At 42.1% G+C, this 16,150-nt stretch overlaps 1 protein-coding gene across 1 annotated transcript; it reads left to right on the top strand.

Moving 5' to 3' along the window:
* Window positions 1–946: 946 nt before the first annotated feature.
* Window positions 947–14,759, top strand: COCH (cochlin). The gene is made up of 12 exons (XM_028507969.2): window positions 947–1,028; window positions 1,336–1,392; window positions 1,481–1,531; window positions 3,424–3,580; window positions 4,148–4,281; window positions 4,760–4,822; window positions 5,063–5,107; window positions 5,196–5,343; window positions 8,352–8,455; window positions 9,172–9,398; window positions 9,559–10,075; window positions 12,812–14,759. Exons 2-12 carry the CDS (start codon window positions 1,359–1,361, stop codon window positions 12,985–12,987), a joined length of 1,656 nt encoding a protein of 551 aa, XP_028363770.1. The 5' UTR covers window positions 947–1,028; window positions 1,336–1,358; the 3' UTR covers window positions 12,988–14,759.
* The last annotated feature ends 1,391 nt before the right edge of the window (window positions 14,760–16,150 follow it).

Raw genomic sequence — 16,150 nt, 5'->3', positions numbered from 1 at the left:
TTCAATACCAAGGGACAAAACGGCATGTGGTCGGAGAGTTCAAGCGCCACCAACGTGAATGAAGAGAAAAAATGTCAGTGCTCCCTGGTGGCGTATCACTGTCCTAGCAGATAATAAATACTTACAGATTCTGAGGTTCTGTGCAATGACAACAGACTCCCAAGGTCTGGGGCTTTGGCAAGGCAACCCAGCATAAATCCTTCCCGATGTAGAAAAGAAGAAAAGGCAACTGTGAGGAGGGGCCGGGGCCCCCTCACAAGCTTGGCGGTCCCCCTGACAGTAAAGGCAGCCGCTGGGGGACATCCGACTCCAGGGGAACCGAGTCGGAAGGCTGGATCCCTAAGGTCCAAAGCATAACCAATCAGTTGTCAGGGTTTCTAACAAACCCAGGGCACGCGTTTGTCAAGCCCAGGTTGGTTTTAGTTTAGAAGTAGAAAAGAAACTCGTTTCCTTCGGAGCCCGAGGTTGGGAAGTTTTGTTCTGAGGCCGCGTGGACCTGCCGGCTCTGCGCCACCTCAGCGGCCCAGGCGGAGCAGAGCCCGGGGCCCAGGTGAGGGCTGCCGGGCCCCCGTCTGGGACCGTCCGCGGGCGACGGTCACTCCCCAGCCGGGTGAGGCGGGCTCCTCAGGGGCCGCACGTCGGGCAGCCTCCCGGACCCGAGCGCAGGCCAGGCACGGGTCTCGGCCGCCGCCCCGCACGCCTCCCGCACCTCTGACTCCGGCTCCTCCGCGTTCAGGGACTGTGACTCCCGCCCAGGCGCCTCCCAGTGCGGCCCCGAGACCCGTGCGCTGTCCAGGTGGCCAAGGCCCGCGCCGCGGGGGGGGAGGCGCCTGGGCGCGGTCCTCACCCCGGGGCCGGGAGGGGGTGAGGGTGGAGCTGGACGCCCCCGCCCGGCCCGGGGGACCAGCTCCTGGCCCCCACTCCGCGTGCCCCCCCCGCACAGTGCTCATGCGCGCTGCCCGGCCTTTATAGCGGCCCCGGGAGCCGCGCTTTTCGCACTCGGGCGCAGCGAGGCGGTTCCGGCTCAGGTGCAGAGCCCTGGGCGTCCGGCGCGGGAGTACGGGTGGCTGACCCTGTGCGCGCGTCTCTTCCATCCCTCCCAGCTGTCTGCCTGTCTTCACAATTCACCCTCCCCTCTGGCCCGCCGCTGCACATCGATTCTGGGTCGGGCTCGATTTGCAGCTGGAGCGTGGCCTCCAGACCCGGACAGGGGGCGGGGGCGTTGGCTAGCTCCGGGACAGAGGCCCTAAGGTCTCCCCCGTCTCCTCGGCCGCGCCCGGGTTTCCGAGCAGCGCCCGGTCGCCGGAGCCTCCTTCACATTCCCTGTTTCCCCAGGTGCACGCAGCCCCACGACTACCATGGCAGCAGCCTGGAGCCCCGTTCTCTGCCTCGGTGGGTCCGCGCCCCTCGCCACCCGCTTTCCCTCTCGCCAGGCCGGGGGAGGCTGGAGCCGGCCCTCGCGCTTGTCCTCTGTTCGCAGGTCTGAGTCTGCTGCTGCAGCTGCTGGAGCCCGTGGGCAGCGAGGGGCCCGGTGAGTGGCGGTGTCCGCTCGGGACGCAGGGTTCGGGCGGGGCAGCGGGACGGGAGGAGGGCCCGCAGGTAGGCGCGCTCAGGTGGCGCCCCTGGACCGCGGTGCGCGGGCGGGGCTGGAGCGCGCGCAGGTGGGAGCCGCCGCCGGCGCGCCCCTATTCGTGCCCACTGCCGGTCGACTCCGGCGTACCCCTTTCTCCCACGCGAGGGGGCCTCTCGGGTCCGAAGGCGATGGTCCTTCCGAGGCACGGAAAAGGAACCCTCCCGACCTCCCCGTCCACACTCACATCCCCAGAGCCCGGGGCTGGTGGAGCTGCGACAGCGGAAGGTCAAGGCGGGGTATTCGTTGAGCCCCACAGAAGGTGGGGGGACTAACGCGTCCCGGTGTTCCGCAACCATTTGGAGCCAGGGGAAGCCTGCTGGACCCGACTTCAGACTCTCAGGGCTGACAAAGAGGCTTACGCCGGTGTCCCACCTTGTCTGACCCCTGACTGGGTCTCTAGGAGTGTCCCCTATAAAAGGCAGCATTTGAGAGTCTTTTTAGAGTTTGTTCCACGTGTAGAAGTCCGAGTATGGGTGTGTCGTCGGCGTGTTCTCTACAACATAAATGACAAACTCTTCTCCAAAATCTATGCTTTGTTTTTCTTGAAAGGAGAAATGAAGGTAAGAATTGCACCAGGTTGTATTCAGCACCCCAGCTCCGCCCCCTCCCGCAACATTCTCCCTAAAGCCAGTGTTGACAGATAGAGGTAACTTGTCTGATGCCACCAGAAATAGGAGGAAGAATTAAGGCTGTTTGATAAGAGGCATGAAACTGCCGTGTTTGGTAAGGATTTTTATTTCCCCAGAAACCTAGAGTGTTTCAGAGCTAGGGGATTGGCATTGTCCCTGGCTTCCTGCCTTCCCTTCCAGGGGCACGTGCAGGGCAGGATGCAGCCCAGTGCAGAGGGCTCTTAGGGAAGGGTCTTTGTTGGAGGCAGGCTTCTCAACTGGGCAGTTATGACCAGACAGTATTACTCTGTCTTGGGAAAACGTGTGTGTGTGTGTGTGTTTAAAATAAAATTAATTACATGTTGCCAAGGGCTTGTCTGTACCTAACATCTTCTGTAGTAAAATCTCTGGTTCTTTGTTAGTTGGGTGACCATGTAAAACTTGAGAGTATTAACAGTGCTTTCTATGGCGCTCTGGGCAGATCTGGAACAGAAATAAACAGGTTCCATTCAGATAATAATGCTCCCTTCTGAAGGGACTAACTTCTCTGTTTCCTGTCCTGCATGAGTTGCAGAATGCTGTGCTGTGTGACCCTGTTCAAATTAACCCCATGGCTTTCATTTCTCCATCTGTGAAATGAGCGATTGAGCTAAATGACATTCACTAAAGAGGAGTATCTCTTTACTGTTTGTTTAAATTGATATATCTTAAAGGCGCTGGTATAAAGGGTCACCTGAAGCACAGGATGACTAGAGACGTGTGCATGTGTCTGTGAGAGTGTTCCTCACAGGCTCGACCCAGACTTAGTTCCATTACCTCAGGGAACTACCTACACAGTTGTCCTCAGAAGTGAGGTTTTTATGTTACTAGAAGGAATTAATAAATGGCCAGTGACTCTTATTTTATAGTTCTGATATGGTTCCAATTATGTATTTTCAAACTGGTAAGGACTGAGAAAATGCCCCAATTAGACTTTATAGTGGCTGAGGACTAAATTAAATCAGAAAACTAACTTTTGGCTTGTTAAAATCTGGAATGGTGTGGGACAGTACAGAAGTCAACCTTCCTAACAAGAAACATCAAAATCAGGGAAGTAAAACATCAATCTCATCTCCTAGTTCCCCCACCAACACTGCCCCAAAAGTCCTAGGATGGTTATTACATTCCCTCCTTACTCTTCAGTTCCCATTGCTATCACGTGCTTTACCAGAGGCCTGGACATCAGGAAAGAGAAAGCAGATGTCCTCTGCCCAGGGGGCTGCCCTCTTGAGGAATTCTCCGTGTTTGGGAACATAGTATATGCTTCTGTGTCAAGCATATGTGGCGCCGCTGTCCACAGGTAAGCCCAAACACGCCAAGGGGAGAGAAATGCAAGTGTGATTATTTTCGTTCCCTCCCTAGCCACCTTTTCTTTCTCTGGTGCCATAGAATATGGATACATTTTTAAGGTTTTCCTGAATGTCCTTCAACACCAGCTTCACCAGGGAAGCTTTCTGACCAAAGGCACATTGCATTATTTCTTGATAGCTAGATTTCTATGATTCTAAAACACTGCTACTCATGTCATGTATCACTGAGTTTTTCTATGTGCCAGCCATGGTTTTAACTTCCATGACAACTCTACCACTGTACAAGGTAGGTACAATTTTACTCCATTTTACAGATGAGGGAACATACTACAAGTGTATTCTTATTACACTTCAGCTTGACAGCACAAAACCACTTTCCCAGGCAGATTTTGCACCTGTGTAAGCAAGTTTATTAAAAGGCTGGCAGCATCCTTAGATGGCTTTCCTGCTGAACTATTTTCTCAGTTAATCAAAGCAATAGATGCAGCATGGCACAAGTCAGTCAGATGCCTCTGAAAAGTGTGCATAGACTCCCAGCTGTTATTCTTGTGTTGCAGGGGAGTAATCAGCACCTCTGGGGGACCCGTGAGAATCTACAGCCTCCCGGGTCGAGAAAACTATTCCTCAGTAGTTGCCAATGGCATCCAGTCTCAGTCGCTTTCTAGATGGTCTGCTTCTTTCACAGTGACAAGTAGGTGCAATTACGTAGTTCTTTCTTTTGTGTAAACACTACCCCACCCCCTGCCCTGCAAAAAAAGTTTTTGCTTTTCTCAGCCCAACCTCTCTGACTTCAGTGGAAAAACCTGTGATCAAGACTGAAGGGGTCAACTATGGGTTAGAGCCAGGGGACCCAAAGGGTCAAGGGCCCACTCAGAAGATGGCAATGGAGCTGTGAATGGTCTGTAATCAGAATGCCCTGACATTTACCAAGTAACACTACATCAAAAATTGAGTGGATGAATGTGAACTCATTTTTGGTGATCCTTTTGAAATATGACCTAATAGAGAAGAATCCATTTTGGTTCTTTGAAACCAGAATGCAGCAGTTATTGTTGCAATTACCATCATTACATTATATTTATCATCTTATAATACCCTAAATTAGAGTCATTCTGCTTTGATGATAAAAACAATGAAGAGGAAAAACAGCCTCCTCTTTATTTTAACAGAAGGCAAAAGTGCTACCCAGGAAGCTACAGGACAAGCAGTGTCCACAGCACGTCCGCCAGCAGGTATGAAATGTGAAGCTTATGGTCGCCTGACACAGCTCTGGGAAGTCCTGGACTGCAGGCACGTTGACTGTGTCTACCTTCCTGGCTTATTTCTCTGTTGGGCATTGCTTCCCCAGTCCAGATGGTCATTAGGAAGTTAATTTTTTTTTTAAATCACCTTTTTAAGAACGATACTCCTTGCAGGCTTCTTGCTATGGAACTGCTTCCTTTTGCTAATGCCAAATGCTTCCTTTGTTTTAGGCAAACGACTAAAGAAAACCCCCGACAAGAAAGCTGGCAATAAAGGTAGGAGTCCACTATCCATTTGGGAAGATAATATTCTTCCTCTCTCCCATCTCTTGAAACTGCTAACAGAAAGACTTCTTTTTCACAGACTGTAAAGCAGACATTGCGTTTCTGATTGATGGAAGTTTTAATATTGGGCAGCGCCGATTTAATCTGCAAAAGAATTTTGTTGGGAAAGTGGCTCTGATGCTGGGAATTGGAACAGAAGGACCACATGTGGGCCTTGTTCAAGCCAGGTACCAACCTTGTTGTAAGCGGAGGAGACTTGAATGATGACAAATGATCAGTCCTTTTAGTAGGTGCATTCATTTCAGTTCAATATAAACCTATTGAGTTGTGGACAATCTGGATTCCCAAACTATAAAGTTAGGATCTAAGAATGTCTGAGCAGACTGGGTAGGTCTAAGTGCTTCCTTTCTGGAATAACAGGATTTAGATAATTATATGCTATTTGAGGACCAGAAGGTAGACTAAAGGGTCATGTTACTCATACCATTACCTCTGCACATCTATTCTGCTCAATTCCTAATTTCTCTTCATTAAAGGAAGAATAGACAGTGATATGCCCATTCCTCCCCCCATTGTTATTCTTTTTAGCTGTTTCCATGTTCCCTTGATTGGAGATCTGAAGCTTGACTTTTTTGTTTTATTCATTTAAAAATAATGTTTATTGATGTGTATTATAAAAAGCTTGAAAAACATATAAAACACAAAGAAAAAATTTCCCAAACATAACCTCCACAGGTAATCACTGTAGAATCTGTTATTTCTTTTCAGTGTGTTAAGAAAATATTTGATTGTAGATAGGAGGGTATTTCTTAATACAGTTTTTTTTTTTTTCTAAACCTCACCCGAGGACATGTGTATTGATTTTAGAAAGAGGAGAAGGGAGGGAGAGAGAGAGGGAGAGGAATACTGATGTGTGAGTGAAACATTGATTGGTTGCCTCTTGTACATGCCCCAGACCGGGCACTGAACTTGCAAACTAGGCATGTGCCCTGACCAAAAATCGAACCAGCAACCTTCCAGTTTACGGTAGGATGCTCCAACTGGCTGAGCCACACTGGCCAGGACAAGAGGGTATTTCTTGATTTTAAAACCTCAGACTAAAAAACAAAAAAGTTTTATATCCTGTTTTTTCTTTCATCCTTGGGTGTTTTGAACATTTTACCGTATCACAAATATTCTTCAAAAAATAATGTTTCATGTTACTTCGCATGATTATTTGGCTATTCTTCTGTTGCTTCTTCGCCGTCGCACCGCACATGGTGATGCACGCCTGTGTGGTGTCTGCGTCTCACCTCTGATTAGGCTAGATCCCTAGGAGTGGGAGCAGGTCAGGGGGTTCTGACATTTTTAAGGATTCTGAAATAAACAGTTAAGTTGCTTTCCAGAAAGTTGATCCAGTTTAAACTACTATCAGCAGTGTGTAAGGGTGTCACCAGTACTATTACAAATAGTAATTTATATTTAATTTGTTGTTATATTTGTTAAGATTAGTGCTTTAGACAGATTTTTTTGGAGTGAAAATTTAACTTTGTTGTTTTCTACATGATTTAACAATTCATTCCACACCTTAAAAAAAATGAGATCTGATTCCATTGGTTTATGATATCAATTTTACATACAAGTTTAGGCAAGTCTGTTTCTTGCCTAATCTATTTGCTACTTCTTTTTTTTTAATATTTTATTTATTTTTAGAAAAAGGGAAGGGAGGGAGAAAGAGGAGGAGAGAAACTTCAATGTGTGGTTGCCTCTTGTGCACCCCGCATCAGGGACCTGGCCCACAACCTCAGCATGTGCCCTGATTGGGAATCAAACTGGCGACCTTTTGGTTTGCAGGCCGGCACTCAATCCATTGATCCACACCAGCCAGGGCTAATCTATTTGATACTTCTTATATTTGTTCTACAATACTTTGATTATTGTAGGTTTATTGTACACTGTAATATCCATAAAGCAAATTCCCCATAGTACTTTTCTTGTATTTTTCCTTTGCTATTTTTACTGAATTCCTTTTTAAGATGAAAACTACACTACCATGTAGACTCATACAAAGACTAGCTTTTCTATAAACTTCCTGGTTTATAGTTTCTCTATTTTAAAAAGAACTATATCAAGAGTTTCTACTTAAGCAGAATAACAATATATCATTAAGGAGGTAATAATAAAACTAATTAGGATAGTTGAAAATTGACTATAAAATTAAAATCATAAGTCATAATTTGGATAGCTGAAAAGTGGCCATAAAAGTGAGGCTATCAACCCATGAAATCTGATTTTGTGACCCAACATTCCATGAGTTATACAAAAATCATACCATCAGGCATGCAGAAATACAATCAGGCCTATGCTCATCCCTCAAAAATCTTGACTTAATGGCCATTGATAATGCTAAGATCTTAAAAGTTTTGCATTTATGAAATATTGACTCATCTGATAAATTGTACATTAGCTGTTTTGTACTCACCATGGTCTCTAATGAACAAAGTATAAAAGTGAGCCGTACTTCTTTTACTATTAAATATGGAAAATCTCAAACCCCTTACCATACACATAATTTTAAGATTAGCAAATGTTAATATCATTTATTATCAGAAATCAATATTATACTTTATAATGCATTTCATTATGACTTTTCTCATTTGTTAAACATTGGCTTTAACATCACTGAAGTGACTAGCGTCACTAGTCAGGACCAGAGACCTGACTTCACAGGTCCAGACTGTGTGGAGCTTGCAGGGCCCCCAGTGGAGCAAGCCCAGCCTCACACCAGGCTGGTTTCTGTTTAGCCCAGGGCCCTGAGCCACGCCTAGTTTCAGGTGCTCCGTAGAATTTGGGCATGGACATCACAGCCAAACAAATCTGAATTTAAAGTGTGACTATGTTTTATTGGGAAAATTACCCAAATGCTCTGAACCTGTTCCCTTCATTTATATGATAGGGAAATACTAATTTCTACCTTATAGAGTCATAATGAAATGAGATAGAATATATATAACATAGAGTATATTACCAGAATATAGTAAACCCTCAAGGTAGCAATTGTTTTTGTTACATTTCTGAAAGATCCCTAATAATTCAAGTAAGGATGCAATGCCTTAGTTGATGATATAGTGTGAGATTAAGAAAGAAACCTAACCTGGACATTGCCCAGGTTAAAAAATTTTTAAAGGTATATTACATTGCTTTTCCTTTCCCGATTCTTTCTGAATGACATTTTTTTTTTCATTTTTTCACTTAGTGAACATCCCAAAATAGAATTTTATTTGAAAAACTTTACATCAGCCAAAGATGTTTTGTTTGCCATAAAGGAAGTAGGTTTCCGAGGGGGTAATTCCAATACAGGTGAGTGGACTCTGGCCCCTGGGATGCAACACAGGAGAGGGTTATGAATGGTCAGCGTTGTAAAACAGTGTTATGCTGTTTTACGTAAGGAAATGGGAAACTCTTCTTCCTGTCACTAGAATTTTGGCTAGATGTACACTTGATCATTTGAGATACTCAATCTTTAATGGAAAATATACCAAAGGGTTAATTGAAATTGCACATTTAAAAAAAATTTAAAGCATTGTGATTTATAATCCTTACGGCAAATAGGGCAGATGTCACTTTAGAGAAGTACCGTTTTGGAATGCTAAAAAGAAGCAAAGATCAACAGACTTACCTAATGAATGTAGATGTGGTAGAAAAAACTAGAGTAGCACTGAGGACCCTCAGAAAGGTGGCTTCGTGTTCCGAGACATTAGAGGTACTAATCAGCCAGTAGGGCCGGGACAGAGAGCACAGGTACAGGAGTGGGAGCGTTTTCTGTTTCTGACTGATGATTAATATAAGGAAAGGAAATGTGAGGCTTTGTGAAGTGATGGGATAAGTAATGTGCATTTTGAAGACAAAAGCAAAAGGCCTGCCAGATAACTCAACTTTTCCACCTTATGCATCTATTATAGAACCAGGTTCTATAGAAGTTAAATTCTTAAACAAGGTGGCATTGAGTTGGTACAGGGAAATAGAAATGTCACTTGAGCAGTGGTGGTTCCAGCTTGCTTTCTTTTCAAACCTAGGAAAAGCTTTGAAGCATACTGCCCAGAAATTCTTCACAGTAGACGCTGGAGTGAGAAAAGGGATCCCTAAAGTGGCAGTGGTATTTATTGATGGCTGGCCTTCTGATGACATTGAGGAAGCAGGCATTGTGGCTAGAGAGTTTGGTGTCAATGTATTTATCGTTTCTGTGGCCAAGCCTATCCCTGAAGAACTGGGGATGGTCCAGGATGTTGCATTTATTGATAAGGTAAGGAGGTGAGGGGTGTCTTCTGTTATGGTACTGATTCTGTTTTGGACCTCGAGGCATAGTGCTGACTGGCCCATACCTGGATTGACTTTTCACTTCTAAAAAGGTAAGTTTTGATCCCTTTGGATATCTTTTATGTCTTCCCCTTCCCCCACACTAGGCCGTCTGTCGGAGTAATGGCTTCTTCTCTTACCACATGCCCAACTGGTTTGGCACCACAAAGTATGTAAAGCCTCTGGTACAGAAGCTCTGCACTCATGAGCAAATGATGTGCAGCAAGACCTGTTATAACTCAGTGAACATTGCCTTTCTAATTGATGGCTCTAGCAGTGTTGGAGACAGTAATTTCCGCCTCATGCTTGAGTTCGTTTCCAACATAGCCAAGACTTTTGAAATCTCAGACATTGGTGCCAAGATAGCTGCTGTCCAGTTCACCTATGATCAGCGCACAGAATTCAGTTTCATGGACTATAACACCAAAGAGAACGTCCTAGCAGTTATCAGAAACATCCGCTATATGAGCGGTGGCACAGCTACTGGTGATGCCATTGCCTTCACTGTGAGGAACGTGTTTGGCCCCGTGAGGGACAGCCCCAACAAGAACTTCCTGGTCGTCGTCACAGACGGGCAGTCCTATGATGATGTGCGAGGCCCGGCTGCTGCTGCCCATGATGCAGGTAAGGTCCTTGTCATAGGACTGGGGAGGGAACTGGAGGAGGGATTCAGTGAATTTTAGAAGTACGTATAGACTTACGTATTTATTTCATTGAACAAACACCTACAGTCATGTTCTTAAAGCTTTGCCCAACATTAACTGATTTTTGTCAAGGCAGCTCTACTCCCATTCCGGATACAAAAACAAACTTCTGCCAAACACACAGCAGCGAGGCCAGTGTTCAAACCCACGCAGTCTGGCTGAGTCCACACTCCCGACCACCGTCTCACTGGGGAAATACGAGAACCATGCTGTGTCATGAAAATGTATAGGTCCTCACATTTGACTCAGACTTGGAATATATTCACCCCCACTCCCAATCAGTTTATCGTAATTTGGCTTTGAATCTACTATTTGATAACATCCCTTTTTTTTTGTCGTTTTCAGGCTGGCATGAGTTTTCTAAGGTCTTAAGGCCACAAATAATGATTTTAATTCTATTCCATCTAAACTTCCATTTGTTTTTTTTCTGTAATAACGGAAACACACTCTGATGTTATAGAGTATAAAAAGGTTTTTCTTTGTTATCTCGACCTTAGTATTACTTTTGGCAAAGGTCCCTGGTTCCTGAAGACATCAGCATGATGTGTGCTGACATCAGATAGGCCAACAAGAAGCTGAGGGTACCTTTCCTGGGATGAAACTGAGTGACTACAGCCCAGTAATTTTTAAGAACAAAAATGCTCCCTTGGTGGTGGTGGCGGGGGATTAGCAGCCTTTCACTTTTTTTTATACTCTTCTGCACTTCCTTTTCCCTATTTAATTGCTAATGATGACCTTGTTCTTTCTGTACATTAGTACCTCTGCCAATGCATTTACGCACTTTTATAAATACTGATGGAATCAGTTTTCTTACTAGAACTGATACACCCATTGTCTTATTTTTATACATCTGGCTTATTTTATACATCAGCAACTAAGCTATGTTGGAGACCTGTTTGCTATCATACCCCTTAAAAATGGAGCTTACTGAACTAAGTTATGGTTAACACAACTGGATTCAGGCTAAAGTGAACTAGATCAATTCAAATGTACTTTCCTTAATTGAATTTCAGGAGGTTGGGCCACACTAATTTCATGAAAATTATTCAGTGGTATCAAAATTAAATACGAAAGTTAACAAAAGCCAGAAAACAGAGTAGGCTTTCTGGGCTAGGTCACAACCATTTTTTAATTCTTTTTTTTAAAGACTTTATTTATCCTTAGAGAGGGAAGGGAGGGAGATACAGAGAGAGAGCGAGAGAAACATCAATGTGCGGCTGCTGGGGGTCATGGCCTGCAACCCAGGAATGTACCCTGGCTGGGAATCGAACCTGGGACACTTTGGTTCCCAGCCCGCGCTCAATCCACTGAGCTATGCCAGCCAGGGCAATTCTTTTAACTATGATTATATACAAGGCCTGAGCTAAACAATCTGGGCTTGAATGTAGAATTACAAGTGAGGAAAACTAAGGGGGAGGAAAATTTTGATTTTTCTTCTCCAAGAGGTATGAGCTGGTGGTGATAAGTAACAAATCGTTTCAAGTAGCTTTTACATCATTGAAATCTGCTTCATTTATATCTTAAGCATTCATAACTCTGAGCACTGTAAACCACTAGAAGGGAGATAAAGCCTTGGATGGGAGGGGGATAGCTATTTCAGAAATTCTCAAAATGTGATGGGAAATTTCATCCAGTAGATAGATGGTAGTCTACACTAAAAATCTACTAAACCACTGCTTTTACAACTGGGATTGAGGTGAATCAAGCTAATGTATTTAATTAACACCTTGGCCAAAATGTACTTTGGAATAAAAGTCTTTTGGTTGCTCAAGGGAATGCAGGTGGAATGCCTCAGACATTTCTCTAGCTGTTTCTCTCACCAGAGTTTTGCTTTGGGATTAAAGACTAACAATTTTCAGCCTACAATGACTAAAACAGAAGAAAGTTATTATTCAGTGTACTAGTCACCATTCCCTCAGACAATGCCACTTTAGAAAACCCTAACCATTTACGTATCCGATTCTTCCTTGCTCTGTCGACTGGCTTGACTCCACTATAATGGTTAACTGAAGTGCTGATAGCACACAGTACTTTCTCATACCAGTATGAGGGAAAGCTTTCATTTTACTAAGTATGCTTGCTCTAGGGTTTTGTTTTGTTTTGTTTTGAAATATACCGTTTATCAGCCCTGGCTGGTGTGGCTCAGTAGACTGAGTGCTGACCTGAGAACCAAAGGGTTGCTGGTTCAGTTCCCAGTCAGGGCACATGCCTGGGTTGCAGACCAGGTCCCCAATAGGGGGCGCTGGAGAGGCAACCACACAGTGATGTTTCTCTTCCTCCTTTCCCCTTTTTCTAAAAATAAATAAAATCCTAAAAAAAAAAAAAGATATTGTTTATCAAGTCAAGAAAGTTTTACTTCTAAGCTGTTGTATCATGGACATTGAACTGTATCAAACATTTTTGTCAGTGATCATTTGTCTGTTAACGTGGTTAATTACAATGATGGTAAAGATTATGGATTTGACCAAACTGTTTAGCCATTTTTACCACAAAAACTGTTAAAACCTACCTAAGGATTGGCTACTGGGGATTTAGTTCTTCAGATATTACTAGGCAGTTTCCTCTACAACTATGTCCTAATGTATGAAAAAATATATACACATAATTTTACATGTGGACTGGAACTTGGTTTTTATTCCTTATATTTTCATTGCAGGTATCACCATCTTCTCTGTTGGTGTGGCTTGGGCACCTCTGGATGACCTGAAAGATATGGCCTCTAAACCAAAGGAGTCGCATGCTTTCTTCACAAGAGAGTTCACGGGACTAGAACCAATCGTTTCTGATGTCATCAGGGGCATTTGCAGAGATTTCTTAGAATCCCAGCAATAATGGTGACACTTTGACAACTGAAAGAAAAAGGGCAAGGGAACATTTTCATAATACTGAAATATTATAGAGCATATTAGGATCAGATATAAAACTATTGTATTAAACATGCCAACAGCTGTTTTAAGCAAATAAGCATTCATTTAAAGCTAATAGTCTCTAATTACAATTTAGACTCAATTGTTGACTCTGCTGAGGCTTCATAATATTGACCCTTAGGAACTCAGGAAAGGGGATATATTGTGGGTTAAAATCTTAAAGAGTTCTACTCTAAAAAGCATATTAAATGTGATTTGCAAATTCCATAGCTCAATAAAAGAATCTGATACGTAGCCCAAAAGCAATATTCTTTTTTATCACTCTGTATGAAATACATAAGGAAAATGAGAAACTTAAATAGAAAACAGCTCTTTTAGTTCAAATATAAATTATCTTGACCCAAGTAGATGTTCCCTTAAACCAGTAATAGTTGTTACTTAGTATATTAAAAAGTTACAATTACAGATGATGAAATGGAAAGGAATTAGCTATCAGGCTTTTTTTGTATTTTCATAGTAAGTTATAAATGGAAAAATGACACTAAACAAGATAGCAAGATTGCTTAGTATTTTTCTATTTATATCCTTAATTTTTATGTATAGACATATACAACTTCTACTTTAAAAGTCACCTGTGTGCTAAAACAATGTTAAGTCGGTAAATTTATACTTTAAACATTTAACTTTAAGCATATATTTCAAACAGACTATAGGAAAAAATTATAGTTTTACTATATTTAAGCAATAAAATTGCTAGTGACTATTTAAGCTGCCTTACCTTTATTTTTCTAAGTGTCTCTCTCCATAGGGCATGGTAAAAATTCTACATTCAATAATTCATGCAGAAAGACCAACTATATATTTTTTAAATCATGCAGTAAGATTAAATGCTTTTCCTTTCATTCAATTATTGAATGCTTATTGTTCTAGGCATTATACACAGCCGCTACCAGATTAAACAGCACAAGATGTTTTTGGTTACTTGGTTCAACAAAAATGTTTTATAATTAACATTGTATTTACTTAAACATGCTTATGAAGTTGGTTCCTAAGAAAAGTGATCAGAATTTCGTTAATGTAATTATTATTACCTTACCAAGAACTTTACCCTCAGGTACAGAGAGGCACTATCATCCCACCCTGCCTATCTTCTCTAAAATAGGACCTGCCCTTCCCATTATCCAACTGCACAACCTCTCTCTCATCACACACTCACTGATTCCACCTGAATGGTTTACAACCAGTTGACCTCAAAACTGTGTTAACTGGCTGGAATGATAGATATACTTCAGTTAATCTTTTGAGTCTAACCGTAACTGGCTTTGACACTAAGTAAAAAACTTGGCAAAATGGAGTATGGGAAGACAATAAACTGTCCCTCACCCCGCATAAAAAGTGGCAAACATGAATTTACATAACACAAGATTTCTGTGTAACTAAAATGGGTTTAACAACATGACCTCTCCCAATACATAAGGCACAGATTCTCAGCCAAGAGAACCACTCCTGAAGAATGTAAACTTAAGGGAAAAGCTGGCCTCTAATTAGCCCTTTTAAAAATACTTTTTAATTCTACAAAGGACAAAGTTTTAAGGTATCAAGGTAGCCAGGGAAGCTAATACTCTGGCTTAAAGAGCAGCAAGAAGCAGAAATGAATATTTTATCAATTACTGTCAATTATTTTTATAAGCAAACGTGATGATGATAAGAGTTAATGGAAAAGAAGTAAAAAGGATTTTTTAAAAAATGTACTATTGACCTGGCTGGTGTGGCTCGGTGGATTGAGTGCTGGCCTGTGAACTGAAGGACTGCTGGTTCAATTCCCAGTCAGGGCACATGCCAGGGTTACAGGCCAGGTCTTGAGAGAAAGATGTGTGAGACAACCAATCAGTTATCTCTTACACACTGATGTTTCTCTCCCTCTCTTTCCCACTCTCTAAAAATAAGTAAAATCTTTTAAAAAATAAATGTATGCCCTGGCTGGTATAGCTCAGTGGATTGAGCACGGGCTGCGAACCAAAGTGTCACAGGTTCGATTCCCAGTCAGGGCACATGCCTGGGTTGCAGGCCACGGCCCCCAGCAACCGCACATTGATGTTTCTCTCCCCCCCCTTCCCTCTTTAAAAATAAATAAAATCTTTAAAAAAAATAAATGTACTATAATCCAACTTTTATAGGCACTCCTACATTTCAAATATACTAGCACATTTATAACTTTAAATGTATTACATGAGACGTTCATTTTCAGTGGGTAACTAACTTTGACATAGAAAAATATATGAATAACTAAAATATGGAAGAAGAAAACTATTATTTTTAAAGTCAATGATATATTAAAGGTTGTATATAAAAATATTCTTAAACTTTATCTAAAGTACCATTTCCCCTAAGTCACAAATGGAAGCACACAAATAAAAATAACATTGTTCTTGTATTTTCAGTCTTTCTCCAATTGTTTAATATTGTAGAGAAAAATACAACCAAAGTAGATAAGAGAAAAATATATATATACTAATTTTTATTTATTTCAGCTTAATACATTCCAAAAGAGGTGAATGTTTATGTATCAAAATGGCCATCACATTTCAGTTAAAAAGTTAACACATTGGTTCAGAATAACTGCCAGAAATGCTAGTAGCTTTGGAATAGTTTGTTCTTAAATTAGTAAAAAATTACTATATTGAATCTTCAGTTCAGAAAGCTAAAAAACTAGTATTTTATGAAAAGTTCTGAGAAGTTTTAATGGTTCACCAGTAAAAACAAAACTGTCACTTGGGTTTTTATGCTAGGTGCCAAAAATTTTCACTGTACACACAATGTCATTTTTTTTCTGCATTACGCACTCATATAGAATATTAAGTTTTCTAATGTTACCTTCTAATTCCATTTGCAATTCCCTTCAAAGAAAAAGGATAATATCCTTTGTTGAAGGAAAAAGTTTTTAGATACTAATACTAAACATTATTTATAAGGACAACCTTCAATTAACAAATAATGCAGTTTATTTTCTGCCAAACTATTTTGGGGAAACAAGTACAGCTAGGTAGGAGTAACAACACAACTAAATGAAATTCAGATTTAATAAAGTAACAGGATGTTTAAGGAAATTATTTAAAACTTTATCTCTG

The sequence above is a fragment of the Phyllostomus discolor genome, chromosome 1 (assembly GCF_004126475.2).
Source record: "Phyllostomus discolor isolate MPI-MPIP mPhyDis1 chromosome 1, mPhyDis1.pri.v3, whole genome shotgun sequence".
Classification (NCBI taxonomy): Eukaryota; Metazoa; Chordata; class Mammalia; order Chiroptera; family Phyllostomidae; genus Phyllostomus; species Phyllostomus discolor.
The sequence above is the reverse complement of the archived record's forward strand: the minus strand, read 5'-3'. Positions and strand labels throughout refer to the sequence as shown.